The sequence below is a fragment of the Somniosus microcephalus genome, chromosome 3, assembly GCF_052327205.1.
Source record: "Somniosus microcephalus isolate GS21.2 chromosome 3, FLI_Smic_1.0, whole genome shotgun sequence".
Lineage (NCBI taxonomy): Eukaryota > Metazoa > Chordata > Chondrichthyes > Squaliformes > Somniosidae > Somniosus > Somniosus microcephalus.
In genome coordinates, this window is record NC_140989.1 from 301,293,480 (window position 1) to 301,315,133 (window position 21,654).

At 45.6% G+C, this 21,654-nt stretch overlaps 1 protein-coding gene across 2 annotated transcripts in view; it reads right to left on the reverse strand.

Moving 5' to 3' along the window:
* The window catches only part of frem1b (Fras1 related extracellular matrix 1b), a 295,010-nt gene that overhangs the window by 20,641 nt on the left and 252,715 nt on the right, over window positions 1-21,654 (reverse strand). For both annotated transcript variants that reach the window (XM_085982850.1, XM_085982849.1), the window contains 4 exons: window positions 21,390-21,519; window positions 6,802-6,874; window positions 5,376-5,525; window positions 3,640-3,941 (listed from right to left, as the gene is read on the reverse strand). In XM_085982850.1, coding sequence (XP_085838976.1) covers window positions 3,640-3,941; window positions 5,376-5,525; window positions 6,802-6,874; window positions 21,390-21,519 — 655 coding nt within the window. The remainder of the gene's footprint in view (window positions 1-3,639; window positions 3,942-5,375; window positions 5,526-6,801; window positions 6,875-21,389; window positions 21,520-21,654) is intronic.

Below are 21,654 nucleotides of genomic sequence, written 5' to 3' on the forward strand. Positions count from 1 at the left end.
GGAAGCCGGTTCTGTTAAAGGAGTATGAGCAGCTAGGGGTCAAATTAAAAAACAGAACCTCAAGGGTAATAATCTCTGGATTATTACCTGAGCCACGAGCGAATTTGGCTAGGACAAATAAAATTAGAGTGTTAAATGCGTGGCTCAAAGACTGGTGTGGGAGAAATGGGTTTTGCTTCCTGGGACACTGGCACCAGTACTGGGGCAGGAGGGAGCTGTTCCGTTGGGACGGGCTTCACTTGGCCAGTGCTGGGACTAGAGTCCTGGCGGATCATATAGCTAGGGCTGTAAAGAGGGCTTTAAACTAACTAGTGGGGGGGAGGTTCCTAGAGAGCAAATAATAAAAATGACAACAGAGAAGGTCATAGACTTAGGTAGCAGTGGGGAAATTAAAAACCAGAGCGTGTCAGGAAGGGGCAGACGGTATGGAGTAAAAGGTAAAGTAATAAAAAGGGCAAAAGCAGGAACTAAGTGTCACAAAACATATTTGAAAGTTCTCTATCTGAATGCACGTAGCATTTGTAACAAAATAGACGAGTTAATGGCACAAATAACTACATATGGGTATGATCTTGTGGCCATTACAGAAACATGGCTGCAGGGTGACAATGCCTGGGAATTAAACCTACCAGGTTATTTAACGATCAGGAAGGACAGGCAGGAAGGAAGGGGAGGTGGGGTGGCTATGTTAATAAAGGAAGGAATCACTGTAATACAGAGAAATGATATTGGGTCAAAAGATCAGGATAATGAAACAGTTTGGATGGAGGTAAGGAATAATAAGGGGAAAAAAACACTAGTGGGCGTAGTCTATAGGCCTCCGAACAGTTGCAACTCTGTTGGACGGAGTATCAATCAGGAAATAGTTGAGGCTTGTAATAAGGGAACATCTATAATTATGGGGGATTTTAACTATCATATTAATTGGACAAATCAAATTGGGCAGGGCTGCCTTGAGGATGAGTTCATTGAGTGTATTAGGGATGGGTTTCTTGAGCAGTATGTAACTGAACCGACCAGGAGGCAAGCAACCTTAGATTTGGTCCTGTGTAACGAGACAGGATTAATTAAAAATGTCCTAGTAAAGGATCCCCTTGGAATGAGTGACCATAACATGGTTGAATTCCATATTCAATTAGAGGGTGAGAAGGTTGGATCTCAAACAAGCGTGCTAAGCTTGAATAAAGGAGACTATGAAGGTATGAGAGCGGAATTGAGTAGAGTGGATTGGGAAAATAGATTAAAGGGTAAGATGATACATGATCAGTGGTGTACATTTAAGGAGTTATTTTACAACTTCCAAAAAATATATATTCCACTGAGAAGAAAAGGGTGTAAAAGAAAAGACAGCCATCCGTGGCTAAGTAAAGAAATTAAGGATAGTATTCGACTAAAAACAAGGGCATATAAGGCAGCCAAATCTAGTGGGAGGATAGAGGATTGGGAAAACTTTAAAAGACAGCAAAAAATAACAAAAAGATTGATTAAGAAAGGGAAGATAGATTATGAAAGTAAATTAGCAAAAAATAGAAAAACAGATAGTAAGAGTTTTTATAGTTACATAAAAAGAAATAGGGTGGCTAAAGTAAATGTTGGTCCCTTAGAGGATGAGACCGGGAAATTAATGGTGGGAAATATGGAGATGGCAAAAACACTGAATGAATATTTTGTATCAGTCTTTACAGTAGAGGACACTAAGAATATCCCAACACTGGACAAACAGGGGGCTATAGGGGGGGAGGAGCTAAACACAATCAAAATCACTAAGGAAGTGGTACTCGGTAAAATAATGGGACTCAAGGCAGATAAATCACCTGGACCTGATGGCTTACATCCTAGGTTCTTGAGGGAAGTGGCGGTAGGGATTGTGGATGCATTGGTAATAATTTTCCAAAACTCCCTGGACTCAGCAAAGGTCCCGGCAGACTGGAAAACTGCTAATGTAACACCCTTATTTAAAAAGGGCAGTAGGCAGAAGGCTGGAAACTATAGACCGGTTAGCCTAACATCTGTGGTAGGTAAAATTTTGGAGTCCATTATTAAGGAGACAGTAACAGGGCATTTGAATAATCATAATTTAATAGGACAAAGTCAGCATGGTTTTATGAAGGGGAAGTCATGTTTGACAAATTTGCTGGAGTTCTTTGAGGAAGTAACATATAGGGTGGATAAAGGGGAACCAGTGGACGTAGTGTATTTAGACTTCCAAAAGGCATTTAACAAGGTGCCACACAAAAGATTATTGCTTAAGATAAAAAATCACGGGATTGGGGGTAATATTCTGGCATGGATAGAGGATTGGCTATCTAACAGAAGGCAGAGAGTTGGGATAAATGGTTCATTCTCAGACTGGCAATCAGTAACTAGTGGTGTTCCGCAGGGGTCAGTGCTGGGTCCCTAACTCTTTACAATCTATATTAACGATTTGGAGGAGGGGACCGAGTGTAACATATCAAAGTTTGCAGATGACACTAAGATGGGAGGGAAAGTAGTGAGTGAGGAGGACATAAAAAACCTGCAAGGGGACATAGACAGGCTAAGTAAGTGGGCAGAGATTTGGCAGATGGAATACAATACTGGAAAGTGTGAGGTTATGCACTTTGGCAGGAAAAATCGTAGAGCAAGTTATTATCTTAATGGCAAGAAACTGGAAATTACTGAAGTACAAAGGGATCTGGGGGTCCTGGTGCACGAAACTCAAAAGGTTAGTATGCAGGTGCAGCAAGTGATTAAGAAGGCCAATGGAATGTTGGCTTTCATTGCTAGGGGGATAAAATATAAAAATAGGGAGGTATTGCTTCAGTTGTACAAGGTATTGGTGAGACCGCACCTGGAATACTGCATACAGTTTTGGTGTCCATACTTAAAAAAAGACATACTTGCTCTCGAGTCAGTACAAAGAAGGTTCACTCGGTTAATCCCGGGGATGAGAGGATGGACATATGAGGAGAGGTTGAGTAGATTGGGACTCCACTCATTGGAGTTCAGAAGAATGAGAGGCGATCTTATTGAAACATATAAGATTGTGAAGGGGTTGGATCGGGTGGATGCGGGGAGGATGTTCCCGATGATGGGTGAAACTAGAACTAGGGGGCATAGTCTTAGAATAAGGGGCTGCTCTTTCAAAACTGAGATGAGGAGGAACTACTTCACTCAGAGGGTGGTAGGTCCATGGAATATGCTGCCCCAAAAAGCTGTAGAAGCTTCATCATAACAGAAATTTAAAACAGAAATAGACAGTTTCCTAGAAGTAAAGGGAATTAAGGGTTACGGGGAGCGGGCAGGAATTTGGACATGAGTCTAGGTTCGGATCGGACATGGCCCTGTGGGTAGCGGAGCGGGCCCAGGGGCCGTGTAGCCTGATCCTGCTCCTATTTCGTGTGTCTAATTCTGTTAGATTCAGGAGATGGTTCTGTGATAGTAGATTGGCGGTTAGGATCAGATCAGCCATGATCTTATTGAATGGCGGAGCAGGCTCGAGGGGCCGATTGGCCTACTCCTGCTCCTATTTCTTATGTTCTTATGCTTAGGAGACTACTGTGTTTTAATGCAAATTTCAAATAAAAGGAAACCAATGCGAGGAACAATCAACATAGCATCTCTTACTCTTTTAATATGAAATCTTCACTCTGAACATACCATTCTGCTGCCTCCAATTGCCTGAAGTTGTGTACTGGGAACCACTGGAGAAACATCATCTCTGATCAAAGTTCCATGGTAGTCCAAAAAATGGTCGGTCTGAGGGACATCACCCCTAGGAGGGGAAGTATAGCGATCCCGGTACAGATCAGGCCCTGTGAATCTTTCTTCCTGACTGAATATTTCTTCTCTTTTATCAGTGGGTGATTTGGAAGATGCCTTTGGAGGTTCACTTACACCACTGTCCACTTCACCGTCATAATCATTTACACTTGTTCTCAAATCAACGGGATCACAGCTGCCTGCAGAGACACAGGGGGGAATTTTAACCTAAAAAACGGGTGGGCTGGGGTCATGTGGAAAGTTAAAGTGTTAAAAATCTAAAAACGACCAGAACCCGCCTCCAAGCCGCCCGCTTCTGGTTTTAACGGAGGCGGGACGGTGGGCTGGCATGCCTCAGATTTAACCTCCATTCTGAATTTAACAGTGGCTGGTTGGGTTTCACAGCCCTCGTGAAACCTGCCAGCTAATGGAAGGTGAGGATGTTGGATTCCCGAGGTAAGTGCCTTTACACTTATCTCCCGGATCCAGCGTCCCTACCTAACCCACACCGCACCCCCCCCCCCCCACCCCCGATCAAAGCACCCCCACGAGGCCTCCAATTCACCCCCCCCACCGAGGCCTCGCCCCATACTCTTCTGGCCCTCCGATGTCATCTGCCTCACCCCCCGACCCCCCCGCTCCTCCTCACCCTCCTGTTCTTCCTGGACACCTCCCCTCACACCCACACCCCATGCTCCTCCTGGCCCCCCTTGCTCCTCCTGGCCCTCCGATGATGCTCCAAAGCTCCCTTTCTCCTTCGGTCCCTGATCATTGCCGCCTCCCCTCCGCTCCTCCGACCCCCACACCCCCAGTTTTCTAGCTCCTGATCTGCTGCTCCGACCCCGACCTTTGCCGACATCCCCCCTGCTCTTCTGACCCCGATCGTTGCTGACACACCCCTGTTCCTCCGACACCCACCCTGCTCCTCTGCCCCCCTCACCCGCTCCTCCGGCCCCCAATCTGCTCCTCCGCCCCCCGATCGTTGCCGACCCCCCCTTGCTCTTCCAGCCCCTGTTCTTTGCCGACACCCCCCTGTATGCACTGCTCCCTACCCAATTTTTCAGTATTTGATGCACCCAGTCATCCAATAGCCCCCGACGCTGGAACAAGAAATTCTGCCCGTAAATGCTCATAAAGGTTTCTGACAATTTTATGGAGGTTTCCTCTCCACTGCCCATAAACCCAGTTTTCAACTAACGAAAACCTTTTTTTTTAAAATAACAAACAAATTTGATTGGCACAAGGAGATACGAGTTCCTCTGAAGCTCCCAGAACTCTTTGGCTTAAAAGTTCATTGAAAATTTTATTTGAAATGCTAAGTGTTAAAAAATGACTTTCTGTTGTAAAAATGACTTTCTACAAATAAATAAACAGCTGTGTGTATGTTTCATGACATAGGTGGATAAATCATGCCTCACTTTGCTATTACTTATAGAAATATATAACTTTATATATGGTTAGCATGTAAAATCTTTAATACTGCTGCTGATTAGTAAAACTAAATTCAATATGTACGAGACATTTCTACACCAGTACACTTAACAAAGTAACCACTTTATTTGAATCGTCCTTGAAGAGAACCTATGAAATGTGTTTTCGATGTGAAAGGTGCTATAAACATTTATAACTTGTACCTCCACGCAAATCTACAATTTCCACCAAAGAGATGTCTTTCTGTCCAATGATGGCATTCATTGGTGTCTTTAGCTGCACTTTCAGTTTTTCATTGTTCTCTTCAAGTCCATCATCTTTAATAAAAATGTTCCACACCTTCACGGAAACACCTGCGTTCAAAGATGACATGTTAATCATGGGAACACTGCAGACTAGATTTCACATCTCTTAAACATATGGAAACTGTTACACTGTTTTCACATTGATTACAAGAAAGCATGGAGCCTTCAATTTTTCTTTGTGTTCTGGGTGTTAACAATTTTTGTCTCTACAGATGAAAAGAGGTTTTGTGAAGATTTCCCTGTTGGTAAAGGCATTAGGAGACTGGAGTTACAGGGTTGCTGGAAAGAATGAGAGTAAGCAGACTCTGCAAGTACTCAGCTTGCAAGTATTCAGGGAGACACTTATCAAACTGACGATGTGATCTGATTTTTTTTTTTACCTTACAGGTAATACTACGAGCAAACTCCTTTTATTGGGATAGGATTCCAATAATGTGTTTGTGTATTTTTTTAGGAAGGGGGAGGAATTTAAAAATAAATACATAGGAGGAATTGCACTTTATTTCAATGATGTGGCCAGTATGGGGCTGAATTTCATATTCATTGCTTGGGCAGTCACCTGTATAGAACTCATCCCATTCATCTCCATGGAATGAAAATTAGGCGACTTAGGCGACTTCTATAACGGGCAGGCAATTTGCTCCACTGGCTTGTCGCCTAAGCAGTAAAGATTATCCCTTATGTGTTTGTTCCTTCTTAAATGCAATTTTCTTATACTTTGACTACATACGTTGGCCCGGATGTTAAGGGGCCGATGACGGTGTACGCACAGCTTACGCCATCGTAATTGCTCAGAATGGCCTCGCAGGTTCCGGGTTTCCGCACGCACTGCACATTGATGCATTATGTATTGTGATGCATTAGGTATCTACAACTACATGGGACAGGCTAGATGGAGCAGGGGCTCTTTTCCTGTCTGCCATTTTCGGATGTTCATATGCCCCTGGACTGGGGAGAAGAAATATCAGCTAGGGTTTCTGCCCCTAATTTCTAAAGTACAAGTATGATGTCAGGTGAGGTAAGGATTGGACTCAGATGGAATCATCCACTCCACCCTCCATGATTGAATAGGCTCACTGCCCTGGCTCACATATGAAGAATGGCCAATTGGGTGAGAAGCTAGTGTTATGCCAGTGTTTGTGAAGCCATGTTCCTCGTGTATGTCAATATCTTCAGGTAAGAAACTTAGAGGAAATGTAAAAAATCTGGGTACGATTTTAAGATCTTAATTTCTATGTCCCTCGCAGAACTTTTTATTCCCTTGGTAACAAGAAATAGTGTAACCATATTTCAACAGTATTCAGTCTTATTAATAGCAACTTACCAGGATCAAACTGAATTAAGCTTGCTGAGCTATGGGTGAAGTCTCTGCCTACTGTAGCTGATAACTCCTGAACCTGCAAAAGACAAACATTGAGATGATATTCAATGCACTAATTGATTGCATATAATATATAATTCACTTCTGTCTCATAGCACTCTGTCATTGTGGAGAACTCAGGGTAGATTTTCAGCTTCATGTTGTCCTATAAATGAGTGCAATTGCGCATAAATATAGACAGATATCAGTAATGCTAAATCTGCATCCACAGTGTGCACGGAGCATTTTGAATGGAACAGAAGCTCCTACCAGAAAGAGATAGGAGCTTCATTTCAATATTGTAATGATGGGCAGATGACATTGTACATATGTCCCCACTATTTCTAGGCATTTATGTCATTCATTCATAAAAACTTCAATGCACAACAGATGTCCATAATTATTAGACAATTGTGCAATACAGTTAGATGTGTTAACTTAAAGTGTGAGGAATATCATTTGTTAAATTATTTTGCTTCAACCTTCACCCCTGCGCTCGCTGATGTACATTGGCTCCTGGTCCACCAACGCCTCAATTTTAAAATTCTCATCCTTATTTTCAAATTCCTCCATTTCCTTGCTTCTTCTGGTCTCTCTAACCTCCTCCAGGCCTACAACCCCACAACCCTCCGAGATCTCTGTGCTCCTCCAATTCTGGCCTCTTGAGCATTTAATCTCTCCACCATTGGTGGCCATGCCTTCAGCTGCCTAGGCCTTAATCTCTGGAATTCCCACCCTAAACCTCTCTGCCTCTCTAACTCTCTTTCCTCCTTAAACCTACCTCTGCCCTAATATCTCCTTATGTGGCTCAGTGTCAAATTTTGTTTGATAAAGCTACTGTGAAGCGCCTTGGGATGTTTTACTACGTTAAAGGCACTATATAAATGCAAGTTGTTGTTGTTGTTGTTGCTTAAGTCCTAGGAATGTGGACAGTGGGTTTCCACTCTATTTATGTTTTCTTGATGGAGAGGAAGAGCAATGGAGAGATGCCAGCCAGATATGATTGGCCCCTTAGAGGCTGAGAGGAAAAAGAGTGGAAGAGCTATAGTGATAGGGGACTCAATTGTAAGGGGAATAGATAGGCGTTTTTGCAGCCGCAATCGAGACTCCAGGATAGTGTGTTGCCTCCCTGGTGCAAGGGTCAAGGACGTCTCGGAGCGGTTGCAGAACATTTTGGAGGGGGAGGGTGAACAGCCAGTTGTCGTGGTGCACATAGGCACCAACGATATAGGTAAAAAACGGGATGAGGTCCTAAAAGCAGAATATAGGGAGTTAGGAGGTAAATTAAAAAATAGGACCTCAAAAGGTAGTAATCTCAGGATTGCTACCAGTGCCACGTGCTAGTCAGAGTTGAAATAGGAGGATATTTCAAATGAATACGTGGTTAGAGGAATGGTGCAAGGGGGAAGGATTCAAATTCCTTGGACATTGGAACCGGTTCTGGGAGAGGTGGGACCAGTACAAATGGGACGGTTTGCACCTGGGCAGGGCCGGGACCGATGTCCTAGGGGGAGTGTATGCTAGTGCTGTTGGGGAGGGTTTAAACTAAAGTGGCAGTGGGTTGGGAACCTGAGCAGGGAGACAGAGGAAAGGGAAACAAGGAAAAAAGCAAAAGACAGGAAGGAGAAAAACAAAATTAGAAGGCAAAGAACTCAACGGTTTAAATCAAACATGGTCACAGTAAATAATAATTCATATAGGTCTGAGAGTGTTAAAAAAACAAGCCTGAAGGCTTTGTGTCTTAATGCAAGGAGCATTCGGAACAAGGTGGATGAATTAGCTGCGCAAATAGAGGTAAACGAATATGATTTGATTGGGATTACTGAAACATGGATCCAGGGTGGCCAAGGCTGGGAACTCAACATCCAGGGGTATTCAATATTTAGGAAGGATAGGCAAAAAAGAAAGGGAGGTGGGGTAGCATTGCTGGTTAAAGAGGGGATTAACACAATTGAAAGGAAGGATATTAACTCTGATGATGCGGAATCTGTATGGGTAGAACTGAGAAATATCAAGGGGCAGAAAACGTTAGTGGGAGTGGTATATAGACCTCCAAAGAGTAATACGGAGGTTGGGGATGGCATTAAACGGGAAATTAGAGACGCGTGCAATAAGGGCACAGCAGTCATCATGGGTGACTTTAATTTACATATAGAATGGGCTAACCAAATTAGTAAAAATACTGTGGAGGAGGAATTCCTAGAATGTTTACGGGATGGTTTTCTGGAACAATATGTCGAGGAACCAACCAGAGATCAGGCCATCTTAGACTGGGTATTATGTAATGAGAGAGGATTAATTAGCAATCTTGTTGTACGAGGCCCCTTGGGTCAGAGCGATCATTGGGTCAGAGCGATCATAATATGATAGAATTCTTCATTAGGATGGAGAGTGAAGTAGTTGACTCGGAGACTAGGGTCCTGAATTAAAATAAAGGAAACTACGATGGTATGAGGCGCGAATTGGGTAGGATTGATTGGGGTTGACAATAGATAGGCAATGGCAAACATTCAAAGACCGCATGGATGAACTACAGAAGTTGTTCATCCCAGTTTGGGATAAGAATAAAACAAAAAGGGTGACTCAACCGTGGCTAACAAGGGAAATTAGGGATAGCATAAGATCCAAGGAGAGGGCATATAAATTGGCCAGAAAAAGCAGTAACCCTGAGGATTGGGAGCAGTTTAGGATTCAACAAAGGAGGACAAAGGGATTCATTAAGAAGGGGAAAATAGAATATGAAAGTAAGCTTGCAGGGAACATAAAAACTGACTGTAAGAGCTTTTATAGATATGTGAAGAGAAAAAGATTAGTGAAATCAAGTGTAGGTCCCTTGCAGTCAGAAGCAGGGGAAGTTATAATGGGGAACAAAGAAATGGCAGACCAACTAAATGCATATTTTGGTTCTGTCTTCACAAAGGAGGACACAAATAACCTCCCAGAGATGTTGGAGAACATAGGGTCTGATGAGAGGGAGGAACTGAAAGAAATCAGTATTTGTAGGGAAATGGTGTTAGGGAAATTGACGGGATTGAAGGCCGATAAATCCCCAGGGCCTGATAATTTACATCCTAGGGTACTTAAGTGGCCCTGGAAATAGTAGATGCATTGCTGGTCATCTTCCAGAACTCGATAGACTCTGGAACAGTACCCATGGATTGGAGGGTAGCTAACCACTATTCAAAAAGGGTGGTAGAGAGAAAGTGGGGAATTACAGACCGGTAAGCCTGACATCAGTAGTGGGGAAAATGCTAGAGTCCATTATAAAGGATGTAATAGCTGAGCACTTGGAAAACAGTGACAGGATCGGACAAAGTCAACATGGATTTACAAAAGGTAAATCATGCTTGACTAATCGACTGGAATTTTTTGAGGATGTAACTGGGAAAATAGATAAGGGAGAACCAGTAGATGTGGTGTATTTGGACTTTCAAAAGGCTTTCGATAAGGTCCTGCATAAGAGATTAGCGTGTAAAGTTAAGGCACATGGGATTGGGGACAAGGTATTAACTTGGATAGAGAACTGGTTGGCGGACAGAAAGCAGAGAGTAGGAATTAACGGGTCTTTTTCCGAGTGGCAGGCAGTGACTAGTGGGGTACCGCAGGGATCGGTCCTTGGACCCCAACTATTCACAATATACATTAATGATCTAGATAAGGGAACTAGATGTAATATCTCCAAGTTTGCAGATGACACAAAGCTGGGTGGGCGTGTGTGCTGCGAGGAGGATACCGAGAAACTCCAGGATGATTTGGACAGGTTGGCTGATTGGGCAGAAGCGTGGCAGATGCAATATAATGTGGATAAATGCGAGGTTATCCACTTTGGTATCAAAAACAGAAAGGCAGACTATTATCTGAATGGCAATAGATTGGGAGAAGGGGAAGTGGAACGAGACCTGGGTGTCCTTGTGCACCAGTCGCTGAAGGTAAACATGCAGGTGCAGCAGGCGGTGAAGAAGGCAAATGGTATGTTGGCCTTCATAGCAAAAGGGTTTGAGTACAGGAGCAAGGATGTCTTGCTGCAGTTGTACAGGGCCTTGGTGAGACCACACCTTGAGTACTGTGTGCAGTTTTGGTCGCCTTATCTGAGGAAGGATGTTCTTGCCATGGAAGGAGTTCAGTGAAGATTCACAAGGCTGATCCCTGGGATGGCAGGAATGACCTATGAGGAGAGATTGGGTCGATTGGGCTTATACTCGCTGGAGTTTAGAAGAATGAGAGGGGATCTCATCGAAACGTATAAAATTCTGACAGGTCTGGACAAACTAGATGCAGGTAGAATGTTCCCGATGGTCGGAGAGTCCAGAACCAGGGGTCATAGTCTAAGGATAAGGGGTAAGCCATTTAGGACAGAGATGAGGAAGAATTTCTTCACCCAGAGAGTGGTGAACCTGTGGAATTCTCTACCACAGAAGGCGGTTGAGGCCAAGTCTTTAAATATATTCAAGAAGGAGTTAGATATATTTCTTAGAGCTAAAGGTATCAAGGGATATGGGGAGAAGGCAGGTACGGGGTACTGAGTTTGGATGATCAGCCATGATCTCATCGAATGGCGGAGCAGGCTCGAGGGGCCTACTCCTGCTCCTATCTTCTATGTAAATTATAATGGGGAATAAGAAAATGGCAGAGACTTTAAACAAATATTTTGTATCTGTCTTCACAGTAGATGGTTGTGTGCCACCTTTACCTGCAAGAGAAAGGGAAGTGTGCCAGTGAGTGTGATGCAATGTGTTTGGGTGATATGCCTACCATGGTTGAATAGCTGGCAGTTTGTGCAAGGTGTGAGACTTGTGGTAAGTGTGTAAGGGTGGGGTGAAGCTATGATTGTGAGGTATGAGTCGTGATTGCTAGAGATTGTTGGTAGGTGAGTGATGGGTGTATGGTGCATTGAGCAGTGTGTGAGGCTAGTGGTGCAGTTACATAGAAGATAGGAGCAGGAGTAGGCCATTCGGCCCCTCTAGCCTGTTCCGCCATTTAATGAGATCATGGCTGATCATCCAAATTCAGTACCCTGTTCCTGCTTTCTCCCCATATCCCTTGATCCTTTAGCCTTAAGAAATATATCTAACTCCTTCTTGAATATATTTAATAAGTTGGCCTCAACTGCCTTCTGTTGTAGCGAATTCCACAGGTTCACCACTCTCTGGGTGAAGAAATTCCTCATCTCAGTCCTAAATGGCTTACCCCTTATCCTTAGACTGTGACCCCTGGTTCTGGACTCCCCTGTCATCGTTGGTAGGATATGACATAAAAAAAAATTAGTTCCTGGGATGTGGGCATCGCTGGCAAGGCCAGCAATTATTTCCCATCTCTAATTGCCCTTGAGAATGTGGTGGTGAGCCACCTTCTTGAACCACAGTCGTGTGGTGAAGGTACTTCAACAATGCTATTAGGGATAGAGTAGAAGGATTTTGACCCAGCAACTATGAAGGAACAGTAATATATTTTCAAGTCAGGATGGTGTGTGACTTGGATGGCAACTTGGAGGTGTTGGTGTTCCCATGCACCTGCTGCCTTTGTCCTTCTAGGTGGTAGAGGTCGTGGGTTTGGGAAGTGCTGCCGAAGAAGCCTTGGCGAGTTGTTGGAGGGAGTGAATGTTTAAGGTGGTGGATGGAAGGCCTCCTGCCCCCCTGTGGGTACAGGACCTGACGTTTTTTGTGCACCCCCAGGACCAAGGCCTCCAGTGCCACATCTGAGAACCTCCTTGCCCTCTCTCTTCCCTGTTGAGCCATGGCTTCAGAGTGACAATGACATGCTTTGCAACAAAGCACCTTCCCTTTAAGCAGTGCAAAGATCCTAGTTGAGCATTGTTGGAGCTGCACTCATCCAGGCAAGTGGAGAGTATTCCATCACACTCAGGACATGTGCCTTGTAGATGGTGGAAAGGCTTTGGGACTGCAGAGCTTTGATCTGATCCGTTAATTGTGGGATTGCTTAGCCCTGTCTACAGCATGCTGTTTCCGCTGTTTAGCATATATGTAGTCCTGTGTTGCAGCTTCCGTAGGTTGGCACCTCATCTTTAGGTATGCCTGGTGCTGCTCCTGGCATGCTCTTCTACACTCTTTATTGAACCAGGGTTGGTCCCTTGGCTTGATGGTAATTGTAGAGTGAGGGATATGCCGGGCCATGAGGTTACAGGTAGTGGTGGAATACAATTCTACTGCTGCTGATGACCCACAGCGCCTCATTGATGCCCAGTTTTGAGCTGCTAGATCTGTTCTGAATCGATCTGGAATTTTTTGAGGATGTAACTGGTAGAATAGATAAGGGAGAACCAGTGGATGTGGTGTATTTGGATTTTCAGAAGGCTTCTGATAAAGTCCCACATAAGAGATTAGCGTGTAAAGTTAAAGCACATGGGATTGGGGGTAAGGTATTGTCTTGGATGGAGAACTGGTTGGCAGACAGGAAGCAAAGAGTTGGAATAAACGGGTCTTTCTCCGAGTGGCAGGCAGTGACTAGTGGGGTACTGCAGGGATCGGTCCTAGGACCCCAGCTATTCACAATATATATTAATAATCTAGATGAGGGAACTAGATGTAATATCTCCAAGTTTGCAGATGACACAAAGCTGGGTGGGCGTGTGTGCTGTGAGGAGGATGCAGAGAAACTCCCGTATGATTTGGACAGGTTGGTTGATTGGGCAGATGCATGGCAGATGTAGTATAATGTGGATAAATGCGATGCTATCCACTTTGGTGGCAAAAACAGGAAGACAGATTATTATCTGAACGGCAACAGATTGGGAAAAGGGGAAGTGCAGTGAGACCTGGGTGTCCTTGGGCACCAGTCGCTGAAGGTAAGCATGCAGGTGCAGCAGGCGGTTAAGAAGGCAAATGGTATGTTGGCCTTCATAGCGAGAGGATTCGAGTACAGGAGCAAGGATGACTTGCTGCAGTTGTACAGGGCCTTGGTGAGACCACACTTTGAGTAATGTGTGCAGTTTTGGTCGCCTTATCTGAGGAAGGATGTTCTTGCCATGGAGGGAGTGCAGCGAAGATTCACCAGACTGATACCTGGGATGGCAGGAATGACGTATGAAGAGAGATTGGGTCGATTAGGCTTATATTCGCTGGAGTTTAGAAGAATGAGAGGGGATCTCATTGAAACATAAATTCTAACAGGACTAGACAGAGTAGATGCAGGAATATTGTTCCCGATGGCAGGGGAGTCCAGAACCAGGGGTCACAGTCTAAGGATAATGTAAAGTCCGCGCCTCAATAATACACGGACTTCGGGAGAACAGTTTAACAGGTACTTTACTGAACAAGAGGCAGCTTGAAACTGAAACTACAGAAGCCTGCTAGGGCCTTTTATACAGGGGTGGTCACTGCCAGTACTGCAGTCTAAGGCCAGTTATTCCCTTAAAGGTACATACACAACAATTCCTCCCCTTTTAGATAAACAGTACATAACATTCATTTAACAACTAAATAATAACTAATTACAATTACAATTTTCTCAGTAATATATACATCAACTGAAATAGTCATTTATAAGTTCAGTCTTTGAGGAGGCTTCCTGATCCGGACTGGATAGCGCCTTTCTCGAGTATCCTGTTCTGGCGGTGGAGTCAATTCTGGCTCATTGTCATCGGTTGGTTCGTCAGCTTCCAATCCCCCTGCTTCTGAGGTAGACGCAATCTGTACTTCGGGCTCATTACCAGGTGCACATGCTTGTGGTACAGGTTTGGCTTGTTCCTGTGACTCTAGAATCTGGTCAGCATGGCGTCTCACGATGCTCTCTCCAACGTCCACTGTGTACATTAGTGGTCCCTGCTGTGTGCATATCGTGCCTGGCTGCCATTTTTCTGTTCGGTAGTCGCGGGCCAAGACTGGTTGCCCTATCTTGAAGCTCCTGGTTGGCTTCTCATTTACGTGCTGGAACTGCTTATCCTCAACATCTCGTCTTATGTTTGGTTTGAGCAAATCCAAGCGACATTTTAGTCTCCGGTTGAAAAACAGTACGGCTGGAGTTTGGTTGGTTACTGCATGTGTCGCATTCCGGTAAGCAAACAAGAAGTTATCCACCTTGTGTTGCAGTGGTATGTCGTCATTATGCATTGCCTTTATGGCCTTTTTAAAGGTCTGAACAAACCTCTCAGCCAATCCATTTGTGGCTGGATGATATGGGGCAGATGTGTAATGTTTCACCCCATTATTCTTCAGGAACCTCCGGAAATCCTCAGACACAAACTGTGGGCCATTGTCAGAACAGATCTGTTCTGGCAACCCATTCCTGGCGAAGATGGTCCTTAGGACTGCAATAGTTTTCTCCGTGGTGGTGGAGGACATTTTAATGACCTCTGGCCATTTCGAATGGGCGTCCACAGTGATTAGGAACATTGAGTCCATAAATGGACCAGCGAAATCAATGTGTACCCGTTGCCATGGAGATGAGGGCCACTCCCATGGATGTAGCGGGGCCTGTGGTGGAGCGTTTTGGACCTTCTGGCATCCTGTGCATCTCTTGGTCATATCCTCGATTTCTTTATCGATTCCCGGCCACCACACAAACGCCCTGGCTAGGCTCTTCATTTTTACCCCTCCCAGATGACCCTCGTGAAGCTCATTGAGTACTCTATCTCTCAACTTGGGTGGAATTACCACTTGGGATCCACACATCAAGGTTCCCCGGCACACTGACAGCTGTTCCCTCCTTGGCGAGAATGCTGGCAACAGTGAGTCGCCATATGCTGGCCATCCCTTCACCGTCAAATCATAGACCTGAGAGAGTGTCGGGTCATTTCGGGTTTCCTTCTCAATACTTGCGTTTGTAACAGGCAAACATTCGACTATGGTCGCATGGAATATCTCCACAGGGTCCACTGCAGGTGCTTCTTCCGCCGTAGGCAACGGTAGGTGCGACAGCCCATCAGCTTTTCCATGTTGTTTCGTACCTTTGTACTCTATGTCATACTGATGTGCCCCTAGAAAAAGTGACCATCTTTGCAGCCGTTGCGCCGTCATCACCGGAACGCCCTTCTTTGGGTTAAAAATTGAGACCAGGGGTTGATGATCAGTCAGTAGGGTGAATTTCTGCTCGTGCAGATAGTGATTGAACTTCTTCACCCCCCACACCAGGCTGAGGGCCTCCCTGTCAATCTGGGCGTAGTTACGCTCGGCTGAGGTTAGCGAGCGCGATGCAAAGGCTATTGGCCTCTCTGAACCGTCACGGAATTTGTGTGACAGCACCGCTCCAATGCCGTAAGGTGACGCATCACATGCCAACCGAATCGGCAGTGTTGGGTTGTAGTGGGCCAATACTTCTTTTGAAGTGGTTAGGCATTTACATTCCTGAAAGGCACGCTTACAGTCATCACTCCATTTCCATGTTACACCAGTTTGAAGGAGGGCGTTCAGTGGGTGCAGAATTGTAGATAAATTCGGCAAGAACTTATGGTAGTAGTTCACCAACCCGAGGAACGACCTCAGTTGCAACACATTTTCTGGTGCTGGAGCCTTGACTACAGCCTCAATCTTGTCTGGCGACTTATGCAACCCTTCCTCATCAATCATGTGGCCACAATACGAGATTTGTCTCCTGAAGAACTCGCATTTGGGACGGTTGGCTCGTAGCCCATATTCCTGCAATCTCGTGAGCACCTGTTCCAGGTTGGCAAGGTGTTCATTGTCATTTTCGCCCGTAACCAGGATGTCGTCCAAATAACACTGGGTCCCCGGGATCCCTTGCAGGACTTGTTCCATTGCCCTCTGCCACATAGCCGGGGCTGATGCTACCCCAAATACCAGTCGATTGTACTGGTAAAGGCCTTTGTGCGCGTTTATCATGAGGTATTTCCTAGATGCTTCTTCCACCTCCATTTGTAGATACGCTTGAGCCAGGTCAATCTTTGTAAAACGTTTCCCTCCAGATAGTGAGGTGAAAATATCTTCTATCCACGGAAGCGGATACTGTACTGTGTGCAGGACTGGGTTCACAGTCACCTTGAAGTCCCCACAGATGCGAACCGTCCTTGGCTCCCCAGGCGTGCTGCTCAATGCTTTCTTCATTGCAGGAACGATGGGTGTGGCCCACTCGCTCCAGTCCACCTTAGACAGCACCCCCGAACCCTCCAGACTCTCCAGTTCAGCTTCCACAGCTGGGCGTATCGCGTATGGCACCGGTCTGGCCTTGAAAAATTTTGGGGTTGCGTTATCCTCAATCTTTATGGTTGCCTTTACTCCTTTTAGAGTCCCAAGTCCTTGTTGGAACACCTCTTCCACGTCAGATAGAATTTGTGACAGACGTCCAGGTGCGACGTCATCATCTTTTTTGTCAGTCACAGTTAGTGCCAGAATGGAATGCCAATCCAATTGTAGTCTTCGGATCTATTCACGTCCCAATAATGGTGGTCCTCCATCGTAGTATATACATGTATAGTTTCTGTGTTTCCTTTCCGTTATATTCAACTGGCACCCTTATTTTTCCTCTGGGGTAGACCTTTTGCCCCGTGTATGTCTTCAATACAATGGACGTGTCCTTTAAGGGTATGTGTGAGAATAGCCGCTCATAGTCTCGTCGATTCATGAGTTAGGGCTGATCCTGTGTCCAATTCTATCTTCACTGGGGACCCTGCTATCATGAGGGTGACCCAAATGGTTCGGTGATCTTCTTTTGCGATCACGTTGTGTAGCTTTAAACAACTTAGTCGCCTGCTCCCGGAGTCCTTATCATTCTCCTGATCTTCTGAACTACTATCTGTCAGTTTCTTTACTTTCCTGTACTGTTCCTTAGTAGTTCTTGTCGTGTTGGTCTTCTTTCTCGACCTGCAGACTCTTGCTATATGTCCCATCTTCCCGCATTGCCTGCATATTTTGTCTTTAAACCAGCAGTCCTTCTGCTCATGGGTTGTTCTGCCGCAGCGATAGCACTTTTCGGCTCCATACGCCATTTCGTTAGCGCTGTATTCTTGTGGTTTCTGTTGTATTTCCGCAGCTCCCCGTGCTGCTGCTTCGTAGGATACTGCCACGCTGAACGCCTGTTCTAGTGTCAGGTCCTTTTTTGAAAGTAGTCGTTTCTGGGTTCCTTCACTCTGGAGCCCGCAGACAAACTTATCCCGTAAGGTGTCTGCCAGTCCTGCTCCGAACTGGCAGTGCTTCGATAACTTGCGTAGTTCCGTAAGATAGTCAACATTGCTCTCATCTTTGTGCTGGTTTCTTTTATGGAACTCGAATCTTTCTGCTATCAGCAGTGGTGTAGGGTTTAGGTGTTCCTGTAAGCTATGAACAATCTCCTCAAAACTTTTCTCCATTGGTTTAGCTGGGATAATTAAATTCCGCAATAGGCCGTACGTATTCGCACCCATCAGATTTAATAATACCGATGCCCTCTTTCCATCGGCCACCTCATTTGCCTTGCAGTACACTTCGATTCTTTCTACATACGTGGTCCAGTCTTCTACCTCGTTGTCGAAAGCAGTGATACTGCCACTTTTCGGCATCTTGGGCGATTTAAAATGGTGCCTCCCGCGCTTTTGCTTCTTCCCCAATGGAATAAAATGGCGCCTCCCGTGCTTTTGCTTCTTCCCCAACGGGATAAAATGGCGCCTCCCGCGCTTTTGCTTCTTCCCCTTACTGCCACGCTGCTCCTAGTGTTCTACGGGGTAATGGCGGCGACCCGCAGCTTCGGCGCGTCTCGCTTTCCTTCCTACCCATTTGGTTTCTCTCCGCTGTCCTGTTCTCGAGCACCGACCGCGCCCTGTGCGCTCCACCCTCTCTCTCTTGTTTTCTTTTCCCGGCGATGCTGCGTGGCCCGATTCGTAGAGCCGCTCGATCGAGCTTGAGCCCGCCGCAGTCCGGAAAGGTCAGCGCGCTACCTGCTACCAGCACAATTCGCTGGAACCACAGTCTCTCCCGCAATTCTCCAAACACCGATGGATTCTTTGGGCGGTTGCCCTCGGTCGACGCCCGTTGCTCAGACTACGACCTTCCAGGACCTTCCTTTCAGGCGAGATCCCCGTGAGATGATGCCACACTGCAGGTGAGTTCGAACTTACTCGTCGCCACTGTAAAGTCCGCGCCTCAATAATAAACGGACTTCGGGAGAACAGTTTAACAGGTACTTTACTGAACAAGAGGCAGCTTGAAACTGAAACTACAGAAGCCTGCTAGGGCCTTTTATACAGGGGTGGTCACTGCCGGTACTGCAGTCTAAGACCAGTTATTCCCTTAAAGGTACATACACAACAGATAAGGGGTAAGCCATTTAGGACTGAGACGAGGAGGAATTTCTTCACCCAGAGAGTGGTGAACCTGTGGAATTCTCTACCATAGAAGGCAGTTGAGGCCAATTCATTAAATATATTCAAGAAGGAGTTAGATATATTTCTTAAGGCTAAAGGGATCAAGGGATATGGGGAGAAAGCAGGGACAGGGTACTGAATTTGGATGATCAGCCATGATCTCGTTAAATGGCGGAACAGGCTCGAGGGGCCGAATGGCCTACTCCTGCTCCTATCTTCTATGTTTCTATGATCCCATTTAGCATGGTGGTAGTGCCACACAACATGATGGAGGATGTCCTCAGTGTGAAGACGGGACTTCGTCTCCACAATGACGCAGTGGTCACTGCTACCAATACTGTCATGGACAGATGCATCTGCAACAGTAGATTGGTGAGGTCGAGGTCAAGTAGGTTTTTCCCTCGTGTTGGTTCTCTCACCACCTGTCGCAGGCCGAAACTGGTAGCTATGTCCCTCCGGACCCAGCCAGTTTGGTCAGTAGTGGTGCTACTGAGCCACTGTCGGTGATGGATATTGAAGTCCCCCACCCAGAGTATACTCAATGCCCTTGCTACTCTCAGTGCTTCTTCCAAGTGTTGTTCAACATGGAGGAGTACTGATTCATCAGCTGAGGGAGGGTGGTAGGTGGTAATCAGCAGAAGGTTTCCTTGTCCATGCGTGACCTGACGTCATGAGACTTCATGGAGTCCAGAGTCAATGTTGAGGACTCCCAGGGCCACTCCTTTCCGACTGTATACCACTGTGCTGCCACCCCTCGTGGGTCTGTCCTGCCGGAGGGACAGGACATATCCAGGGATGGAGGAGTTTGGGACATTGGTTGAAAGGTATGATTCTGTGAGTATGACTATGTCAGTCTGTTGCTTGACTAGTCTGTTACCATTACTGATATTAGCTTTTTATTCCAGATTTATTTAATTAATTTAATTTAATTTATTTAATCATCAGCGAACATCCCCATTTCTGACCTTATGATGGAGGGAAAGTCATTAATGAAGCAGCTGAAGATGGTTGGGCCGAGGACACTGCCCTGAGGAACTCCTGCAGCGATGTCCTGGGGCTGAGATGTTTGACCTCCAACAACCACCACCATCTTCCTTTGTGCTAGGTATGACTCCAGCTAGTGGAGAGTTTTCCACCAATTTCCACTGACTTCAATTTTACTAGGGCTCGGTCAAATACTGCCTTGATGTCAAGGGAAGTCACTCTCATCTCACCTCTGGAATTCAGCACTTTTGTCTATGTTTGGACTAAGACAGTAATGAGGTCTGGAGTCGAGTGATCCTGGCAGAACCCAAACTGAGCATAGGTGAGCAGGTTATTGGTGAGTAAGTGCCACTTGATAGCACTGTCAATGACACCTTCCATCACTTTGCTGATTGAGAGTAGACTGATGGGGCGGTAGTTGGCTGGAATAGATTTGTCCGGCTTTTTGTTGACAGGACATACCTGGGCAGTTTTCCACATTGTCGGGTAGATGTCAGTGTTGTAGCTGTACTGGAACAGCTTGGCTAGAGACGCGACTAGTTCTGGAGCACAAGTCTTCAGGATGACAGCCGGAATGTTGTCAGGGCCCATAGCCTTTGCTGTATCCAGTGCGCTCAGCCATTTCTTGATATCATGTGGAGTGAATCAAATTGGCTGAAGACTGGCTTCTGTGATGGTGGGGACCTCAGGAGGAGGCCGATATGAATCATCCACTCGGCACTTCTGGCTGAAGATGGTTGCAAGTGCTTCAGCCTTGTCATTTACACTTGCATGCTGGGCTCTGTCATCATTGATATGCTGTGAGCCTATGCTCACTGGAAACTGCTTTGAAACTACCCAATCTCATTTTATGTAGATCCCTTCCAGCCAGGACAGCCAACTTCCCTCCATAAGTTTGGGCAGGAGCCGAGTCGATTGCCAGTGCACAACACAGTGTTATAACTCACAGCCAAGTACATTATTGCACCTCATACATGTAAAGGCTGACTTTATAAATGTATGCTCCCATTTTGGAGCCTTGCCTGCTAGGAACGCATATGGAGAAATCACAGGCATGCTCCCCATAAATATCTGTCCCAAGGAAAGTTATGGGAAGCATACTGACAATTTCCTGAGAAATTTCCTTTGGGCAGATATTTATGGGGTTCAAAAGGTGAGGGTCTGTGCATTTTTACACTTTGATGTCCTCATCATGGAAGTTACATTGACTTCTCTGAGGGACTATGCCCTTTCCATTGATGCTAACAAACCCATTGAGGCAAGAACAGCCAGAGGTGATTTTAAACAGTGCAAAAGATGCAAACAACTGCAGGTACTGTACCTTTATATTAACGTAAGAAGGATCAGCACTGTATCCTTTCCTGGTAACCTTAACAGAGAGAGTTCCTATGTCTTCACAGACTTTGTAGCAACTTGCAGCCATTTCAATCCTGGACCACTTCAGCTCCATTCTGTACAGAAATTCAACATTGTTTTTTAAAAAAAGACATGTGACTATAAAGCTAACCCTTAACTGTTGCTCACGGGAGTTAAAGCAATCATGTATATCTCATAAAGACATCCCAAATTAAATCACCCAACATATT